Source organism: Montipora capricornis, chromosome 8, assembly GCF_036669925.1.
Source record: "Montipora capricornis isolate CH-2021 chromosome 8, ASM3666992v2, whole genome shotgun sequence".
NCBI classification, from domain to species: Eukaryota; Metazoa; Cnidaria; class Anthozoa; order Scleractinia; family Acroporidae; genus Montipora; species Montipora capricornis.
In genome coordinates, this window is record NC_090890.1 from 46,001,473 (window position 1) to 46,011,472 (window position 10,000).

The following is a 10,000-nucleotide window of genomic DNA, read 5'->3' on the forward strand; positions in this document are numbered from 1 at the left end:
TTGTTTTAATTCTTTACCAAGTTCAACTGGATGGGATATTGCATCTCCAGCGCTTTCGATTGGCTCGTTAAATCTCTTAGTTAGTGACAGGAAGCGAAATTCTGAAATAAACGTACGCTCATATCTTGCTACAGTTTCGTGAGGAATTTATTTCATTCGCACTTTTTGCGTATGGTTAAAGCCAAGGGATAGACTTTCATCAAAGTTGGTATGGTAAATTAACTACCGTAAAGACGCTCCACTACAGTTTCCCAAAGTGCTAATATGACCAAAAAAATCAATTCTTTTTTTCTTTTAGATTTCAAAACTTTGTTTACCAAACACTAACTGACCCAGGGTTTAAGCCTTGATTTAAAAAAGATACCTGTGTACACGAAATGGTATTTTCCTATTTCATGGTCCGCCATGACCACCTTTGAAAATCTTGAGAGAGCTGGACTGAGGAGAAAGTAACGTCTCACAAGTTTAAGAATGCTATGTGTGTGTACGCGGATGAATCAATAGGCAGCACGGGAGTTTCAGGCTTTCAGACTTTTCAACCCGTGTTTTGCACATAAAATAAACTGCATTTATACGCTGAAATTCTGGGCAAGTAGGTAAATGACGTCACTTTTCCCTATATCCAAGCCTCTGAGGTTCAGTTTTGAACGTGAGTAATGGCGGACCGTGAATTCCAAAAGTTACACTTAAAATAAACAACTTTGGATAAAAATAAAACCTCAAAAATTTTGCCAGTCAGGTGTTAAGAAAACGCACTTCCAAAATCTGAAGAAAAAAAAGGAATGCCTTTTTTTTGTCACAGTAGCACTTAAGGAAACTAAAACTCTTTATAGCCAAAGAGGCAAGTTATCTCGTATCCAATGCGCGCTTTTGGAATGTTTGTTAAATATTCCAGATCAAACGCGGGATTCGCAATAAAATAACCTGGAAAGATTGTTTGCAATATTTCAAAAACACAGCTGGCTCACCGGGTACAGTCTGATGTGATGTATGTACATGTCTCTCGGCAAAGTGACGGTGATATCCACATTGGTGTGTTGTGACTGCGCTACGTAAGCATTCTTGAGGTTTCCGTCACACATACGGCTCAGAGAATAGTAGTAAGTGTGACCACCGTGTGAATAACTTTGTGTTACTCCATTGGACGAGATTCGGAATCCGCTTATGCTGGTGTAATCCTGAGAGTAGTCTCTGTAAATGGAACCCGGATGAAGCTTCACTTCTTCCACCTGAAATGAAAATCATTTGACATTAGTTCTCGAAAAAAAAAAAATCCTAACCTGAAAGCAACTTGAACTCTAACGCTAATTGTATTTTTTTAAATACGTAGTGGGCGTTTAGACCAAATCTAATCGAGGGACTGGTTATGAAAATTTATAATCTTCAAAAGTGAGAACAAGGTTACCGCAATCGATGTTGAATTGGCCGTGACAGTGCACAATGGGTTTGTTTTCACTTCGCACCGGTAATGGGTTGCGCATAACTTAATCGCAAGATTTGATTGATTATCTTCTCCAAAAAAAAAGGTGTGGTTTGTGCACCTTCAAGGCCAAAAACACAGATAAAAACATGAAACAAAAAGACTTGTCGACTTTCATACCCATCTTCGTGCATTAACTCTGTTTAAAGGTAATGGCACACTCCGTGGTGTCTACTTGAAATTTGACGTCAACCTAATTAAATGCATTTCTCAACTTAAGCAGTGAAGTAGCCTTCCCAGCGAGGCTGGAATGGTTTCAGTTCCTATAAACCTTATGTCTTTTCTATTGAAAATGAACACCTAAAAGATCATTCATTTCAACCAAAAAAAGCAGTGAAGTCTGAATTATCAAAACGTTAACTGTAACCTCGACGGCGGTCATCCTTTGGCCAGGTCATTAAGCACGCAACCGGATAAAGGACCTCTTGGAAAGGGATGAACGGGTGCTGTCTTTACAAATTCAAAGTGAGCTTGCTGACCATGAACGTTTTCACTAAACATCTCCACCACTGACTTTGTAATTAGCTTACCTGATTGATTCGCTCGGTCAAAGGCGGTCGGCCCTTGTTGTCCACTTTCAGAGTACGGTGCACGCGGCTGGAGTCATTTCCCGCCATTTCCACGTACACGGTTCCGGCAGCACCGTTTTCTACGTAACCGTTCCCACCAGCAGCTTCAAGGACCCCATCAAAGAACCCTCCACGATAATAAAGAGCGATTCTACCACCAGAGCCTCCACCACCTCCTCTTGTAGCATCACTATATCCATTACCACCATTAGCCTTAGGAGAAGAAATAAAAAAAAAAAGATCACCCAATGCAGGTTAATTGTGCTCCCTGAAATCAACACTGTAGCACATTTTTTATTACTCGAAAACGTTGTTCTGTTGTCTTTGTTTTCTTTCGGTTTTTGCAGCAAGCCAGTCACATGGTCCCCTACAGGATCTGCTACATGAAGAAACGTTATCTATCTGCCTTTTGCATATATATAACGGCTATTTCTAGAAATACATACCCGAACACTAAAAGAAATTATAACCAGCCATGGTTAAGGATTTGTAAATTGTACACAGCCGCCGTGTGCATCAATATAATTTTCTCAAAAACTCTCCAGAAGTTGAAAATCCAAAACTGTTGTCGTTAAACACACCTGTACAATTCCACTTCCTTCAAACAAGTTCGTCCTGATAAGAATACTCCCCCCACTACCTCCGCCAGAATACGATCCAGCATAGTGGGCGCCATTCGCACGCAAAGTTCCTTCAATATCTAAAGTGTCGCTTATATTGAGGAAGAAAATTCCACCTCCGCGGCCACCATCACCTCCTCCACCCCTCCCTCCGCTACTACCTGTAAACAAACATACATCTTTACATACATACATCTTTTTATTTACCCTCGGATTTTAGAGTAGTTTGGTGTAGCTAATATCTCCAAGCATTTACCCTCCCAACCATAATACACCACAGAAGACAGACCACAACACCGGGAACTACATGCCCTACTCTTTGCGACAAGTGTGCGGGTTCTTTTACGTCCCACGTCAACATATAGAATTCTGAGCTGTTGTTATGAAATCTTTCCCGAGATTGCAGAACCCCAATCCACAGACGTTCACAATTAAGCCTCCCCACCAGCATTTTATGGTAATGGTAATGGCAATGGATTTAGGTACTGCAAATGTCACATACAGGCTCACGTGGTTTACAATCCTTTCTCTGCGGTGAGATCGGACGAAATCCTGTAAGAGCGCCAATGACAGCCGCTTCCAGTCCATGTTTCGCCTTACCCACCCAACCCACGTATGAATGTGAAAGGAGGACAAACCAAAACACCGGGTTCTCCCTAGTACACTTCACGTGCGGGTTCTTTAACGTCCAACATTGCTGACATAACAGGAAAGGTTGTGAGACGGGGCCTACGGTTTATAATCCTTATCCGAAAAGACTTGAAATTCTAACTATATGCAGATGAAGGTACAAAAGCATAATTTTCTCCTAAGTTATTTTGAAGACCCTGATCATGAATGTTGGTCCAGCCGTGGTTTCAACCGCCTGCGATCTCCCTCACGAGAGTCCGATGCTCAATCAACTCTAAGCCACTGGTCGTCGGACAAAGTTTGAAGAGGATATCGATGACTTCACGTTCGTTCCTCTGACACTATTCTTAACGCAAATCAGAGTGCTTAGGTGTTGAGCCAGGCTTCAGGCTTCATGTCTAAGAGGAAACCACGGCAGTAGAGCAAGGCCTCAAAGCATCAATTCCAACCGGTCAACGACTACACCTTCCTTCACTGTACTGGAATCAATACACAAGAACACACCCAAACTTACCGAATTCACTGGGTTCAGTGATGGACCCATAAGCAGCCCCAGTTGTCACTTGACTCGCAGCACGACCGCCCAGGCCCCATGCCCTCCGCCAGATCCACCGGCAGAGCCTGGGGACGGGTAGTCGGCGCCAGGGCCCTTACCTAAAATATAAGGCACGGTAGAAGTCCATATTCATATAGAGAGATCGAATTAGGATTTCATGGTACTTGACTCATTTCAGAGCTGAACGTTTTTTAAATTTTCACATCCTTTGGAGGATAAAAAGGCTTGTTAGGGTGGGGACAAGCAAAATATCCCTTAATGAAACAGGTCTGTAACAGGCCTCAGGGGTGATTTAACTGATAAAACATCACTTATGTTTTCAATAATAGAGGTTCAAAAACATAATAATTTCATGTATAGAGGTCGGATTATGATTTTTGGTACTTGGCTCATTTTAAAGGAGAGCGTTTTTTTGAAATTTCCTCATCCTTTGGAGGATAAAAAGGCTTCTTCGGGCCGAGACAAGAAAAGTATGCTTTAGTTGATAAACCGTCACTTACTTTTTAAATAATAGAAATAATCATAATAACAACAGTTGAAACAATGATTATGGTAACATTAAAGATAATGACTGTGATGATGACGATGCTGATGATGATAGTAATAATAATAATAATAATAATAATAATAATAATAATAATAACAATAAAATATAAATAGAGCGAGTTTTAATCGACTGTCGTAAAACCAAAACCAAAGTAATTACTTTGGCCAATCAAAAAGTACAGAGACAATCCAGTAAACCAAACTTGAAGTAATTAGACGTAACCGACAGAAAGCGCGGGAAAATGTGCACGCGCGAACCACGATTGGTTTTGGTTTCACTTCTGATGTGTTGACAAAATGGGGCGAGAACTTTGAACCAATCACTGAGTGAAGTAATGCAAAAAGAAAGCAATTCGCTTATTATTTTCGGCACTCAATTGAAAACCACTCTATAAATCGTCGATAGAGATTGGTTAAATCGCTTAGAGGAAATGATGCATTGGAATAGCTAAAATACAGTAATTGGCAGACAAGGAGCGTAAGAATCGCGGGGTGTTCTTGCATTTTACCAAGGGAGCCTGAGGGAAGAGGAAACATTCCCATGCCCCATGAGTTTCTCTTTCAATCCATTTTAAGGTTCGCGCCATGCTGTGAAAGTTATTTAGGTCTCGTGCCCATTGTCGCGCAGCCAATGATAACCAATCAAGTGTCTTCCTTAAAATAGCCACGCATCATTGGAAGAGACCCAGGTATGGTGGATGTGTTCTCTCCCCTCATCTTCTCTTGATTACGGTAGTTCAGGACTTGACTCTAGAAAAGCTAAAACGCCCGAGCACGCCTGAGTATTCTTAGGCTGGTAGGCTTACTTGGACAAACTGAGTAATGTCTAGCATCAACCGAAATTACATAATAATAATAATAATAATATAATAATAATAATAATAATATAATAATAATAATAATAATAATGATAATGATAAACGAAAAAAGACTTACCATCGTATGTGAAATTTTCTCCTTCCAGTGTGGCACCGACAATCGCTAATGCATCTATGGTAAATTTTTGACGTGTACATGGAGATTGACAGCTGTGAATGTACCACCGCCAAATACTTGCATAGAAGTTCCGCGGAATTCACGGATTCTCTCTTGATTGGTCACACTCATGGTTCCCTTGTTTCGAACTTGGATTGTTTCAAAGAAAAAGGTCTAAACCCCCAAAAAATAACCGATAGTATAAATAAATTTATGCAACAGTTATTATTTGTAGAATTGCGACAGTAAATTAGGTAAGCATACAAGGAGCACATGAGGTTATGATTGGAGCAAAACGACAAAAGAAAATTATCTTTGTGGATAAGAGCTTAGAGAAAGGCGAAACACATTGAGTCAGCATTTTGTTTATTTTGGAGTGCTTATGGCTGAAGCAGTTTTAATCCCAGACGAATGTATTGAGTGAGCATGGTGGAGGGGAATGCACTTATGACTCGAAACTTTCGTATTATATCATCTAATCATCTGATCTGATCATCCCGTCATGTTAAGATGTGTTTTGTAAGTTACCAATTATCATTATCATTATGCTCAGAATCAGAAAGATACTTAAGTGACATTTATCGCTATTATTTATCATGGATGCAGGTGTTGAAGTTGAGGGGAGGGTTAAAGAAGACACTTTGTAAACCTGATCAAAAATGGCGACATACCTGAAAAAATACTCTCGGAATTATCTGACACTATTACACCAGCCACAGATAATCAAATAAGAAAATCAGGCCACGAAGCAAATACTTATAAGGCCCTTTGCTTTCGTTTCCATTGGTTACACAGATACCCCATGACAAACTTTGGCTAATTAACAAGCGTGTTAAAAAAGCCCTCCTCTCCGCAAATAAATGTGAATTGCCTTGGGCACTGAATACATACCTTGGTGGGTTTTCCCTCAGTATCATACATCTCTTTCATGCGAATGACTCCATCATCGACCACAGTGATGTTCTGACACCTTTCCAAGACTCCATCAACCTCGACCGTTACCCCGGCAACAAGCAACAAGCCTTGCATAGTGGTCAATCCACCCTGGTAAATGATCATATCCATAGGAAGGTATGATTGCAGAGACAGAAACGTTTGGTTATAGCCAAGATGAAGTCTTCCGGTTCTATGGAACGTGAACAAATATCGATAAGTTAAAGGCCCATTTTCACCTTAGACCCAACACGCGCTTGGCATGATTTCGTATATCACGAAATTACAAAAATTCGAAAACTCAGAAAGCCTCTCAGAATCTTCTTCGTCAAAGGCCATCCGTTGATAAATCTCTTAGGTCCTGATTTGAATGCGTTCTCAACTTATCATTTCATAATTTTATGTCATCTTTATATTTGTTTAAAATATTTCTATTTGAAGTCAAATAGTATCGAACAACATGACGAATTGCGGAGGCAAAGTTTGCACGCGGCTCCATGAAAACAGCAACCTCTGCCACTCTTTTGAGCACATGCATTTTTACAAGAGCATTTTACTTCTGCCTCCCAGGTATCCTAACAAATCGAAACTGACAAAGTAAAAGTAAGTTTAAATAAAGCAAGCCGTGCATTTCAGCACTGAAATAATGTCACCTAGTAGCTCGTTAGCTTCAGAATAATTCTATTCCCCTTGCTGAATAGCCGAACCATAAAAATTCAGCTTCATTGATTCTCCAGTGTCTAAATCAGTCTACTCCATAAGGATAAAAGGTAACTTTAGTCACCCGGGAAACCACACGACGATCAGGCTAATGGCGATGTGTCTTGTTTTCTACAGCACGAAGCTGGCGCAACAAAAATAGTTGGCCAATCGGATTAGGCTACTCGAGATTCAAAACAATTACAAACAATTGCGTTGCATCTTGGGTGCAATTGGGCCTTTAAATTGGGTACTAACTAGTGACTTATTGACCTCTACAGACATGCGACGCATACAAAAGTACAAGGAAAAAACAGGGTTAGCCCAGTGATTAGAGCACTCGCCGTCTACTGGGCCCTGGGATTGATTCCCGGACTCAAAGTCATGGGTAGGATGAGTTTGTTTGTTCATTTGTTTGTTTTCTACTCTCCTCCGCCTGGTTTTCCTTTCTCATCGAAGACCACATTTGATTTATAGAAAAGATTATTTTCCTGCTCTGGAAGCATAACGTGATTCAAACAACTACCGACTAACTGCAATAACAGTATTTAACAGAGATATATCAACGTTATTAGAATGTCTTCATCAGTCGAGTGTTTGATTTACTATTGGTCACTTGATCCTAAACCACGTCGCCATTTTAGTGATGAGTTTTATTTTATCTGCTTCACTTTGGTACGATTTGGCCTTGCTTACAGTCTTCCCGATTATAGGAGTACGTGCTCTCGGTTGAATAAAGTGATCATCATCAGAATTATTACTATTATTGAATATAAAAAAAATTGGAAGCGTTTTGTGATTTTGATTTTGCTTATCCTGGAGTTGTACGTGTGAACAAGCCCGTTACGTCCAAGGTCCCCATAACTGCGTGCAGCTGGTGGCTATGTTGAATACAAGAGTTTCTGTTCCTTCCAGGTGCAGTTCATAAACGCAGTAGATCGAATCGTTCAAAGATTAGCTCTTAACACAATGACAAGACGACCGCTAGGACAAAGCAACACCAAAAATAACCAATATTTTTAAAAACTGAACTACGGATATAGGATTTCCAACGTTTTCATTGGCTCGCCGGACACAGGCTATCCGTTCGTATACCTGCTGTACCTAATTTGGTCAAGGAACGCGTCAGCCATAAAGCGAGCTGAAAACATTTTTGCATTTCTGAGAAAAAATAAGGTCGACAAAAGCCGGTTTGCACCGGAATTGACCAAGACAGAAATCGATGCTTCAATGGAAGAGTTATTGATACTGCCTTGCTAGATATAAAATGATTATAACCAACTCCGGGCTAAGCGCCTCGTTAGTTGTCTATCACTTCATGTCCAATAATAATTGTTAATTATTAGTTTCACCGATGAGGAAAAATGGTCAATGTGCTGCACGTGCGGTTTGCACGTTTCTTTGCTATACTAGCCAATTCAATCACGTGAAATAACCCAATTGGGCATTTTGACAAAAACGTGAGCATTCAACAGAGAATCTTTCGTTCTCTATCTTCACTTAAAAGCCATTCGCATCAATCCAATTGTAGGAAATTCCGCCTCTACCGTGTTGCGTGAACCAAGGTCAAATATGAAGGCTATCGAGAACACTTATCATTGAGAGTAAGTGCTGACGTTATTAACGAGATCCACGTTTCCAGATGGAAACAAATTTAGCCTTACTCGACACAGAGAGTTAAGATGTTTTCTCGTAATCAAATCAATGAATTTTGGCTGTATCTCACCTATCTCCCTCCATCTGACCAATTACAATCGATATACGTGCTTTGGTGTCCCCCGGGTTTATAACAGCGAGCTGTGCACCACCATACAGCTGCAACTCGTCCAGTTCCAAGTCTGTTCCATTAGATACCAGATCCTCCTCGTCCAATGTTAACCAAATCCTGCTTGATCCACCCTGACTGAAATCGCTGTAACTGGCACTAAGATTAGCCCCAGGAGTGCGAGGTATCCGTCCCATCGCGTTCGCGTACAACGTCCTGTTTCGAGCCCATACCGTTCCATTGGTAATCTCCTCGTCAATAAGAGGCCTTTCCGCGTGTGCTGCATCATCGATGCGGTCATGACCATACGTCGCGTTCATACCCGGCACATTCTCAACGAAGACTGTCCCTGGACCCCCCGGCTCGTAGGGACTTGCTCCACCTGTTGCAAGAAAACGCCCTAGGAAGTGGTTTTCTCGGTAGTACAAGGAAATGCGACCAGCACCACCCCCACCCCCGTTCCCGGAGTCCTCGTCCCCACCAGAGACGTCTATTTCACCATCGCCATGGATTCGTGACGTATAAGCAAGAATACTTCCACCACTGCCACCACCGCCGCGCGTTGCACGAGAATTGCCCCCACGGGATTTCAACTGTCCGTCAACAACAAGTGTGTCATGCGCAATGATTTTGAATCGTCCTCCTCCTAATCCACCAGTGAATGGGAAAACTTGTGCTCCACCTGTGCTGCCAAAGTGAATAGGTTTTCTATATTTCCCGTATGAGATACCAACTTTTGATTGGCCATGACCTATTCCACCGTGTCCACCGTGTCCCGCACCTGAGGAGCCCGATCCACCACCCCATCCGTCTCCATGGTGACGTAATCCGGGAACTTCGACAGACAGACCACTAGCCGAGAGCTCAGCAAAGGGTTCGATAGTAATGTTGATATAGTCTAAAGTAAGACTATTTGCTTCAACCTATTAATAAATAAACCAATCAGTCAATCACTCATCAATCAATATTTAGCAGTTTTAGCAGGATGAAAGACAAAGTATAAATAGTTTTGTAGAAGTCATCTAATTATTTAAGTCACTCGTTCTCAGTTTAAGCTATTGAATTAAAATGACGTTCTATCACAGCCCTCCCTTCACCAAACTCATCTTTAACCAAACGTGGACTGCAGCTGCGATGAGTACGATGCAAAGAAAGTTGGAGTCATGAAGTCGAATATATTATACAACCCAAATGCTAAACATGACCGACGCTGTTGGTCAAATAGTA

At 41.2% G+C, this 10,000-nt stretch overlaps 1 protein-coding gene across 1 annotated transcript in view; it reads right to left on the reverse strand.

The window, feature by feature from the left end:
• The window catches only part of LOC138014068 (uncharacterized), a 134,135-nt gene that overhangs the window by 52,454 nt on the left and 71,681 nt on the right, over positions 1 to 10,000 (reverse strand). Inside the window, 9 exon segments of the mRNA XM_068861097.1 lie at positions 969 to 1,229; positions 2,011 to 2,262; positions 2,631 to 2,830; positions 3,814 to 3,885; positions 3,888 to 3,953; positions 5,338 to 5,400; positions 5,403 to 5,550; positions 6,268 to 6,502; positions 8,735 to 9,696. Coding sequence (XP_068717198.1) covers positions 969 to 1,229; positions 2,011 to 2,262; positions 2,631 to 2,830; positions 3,814 to 3,885; positions 3,888 to 3,953; positions 5,338 to 5,400; positions 5,403 to 5,550; positions 6,268 to 6,502; positions 8,735 to 9,696 — 2,259 coding nt within the window.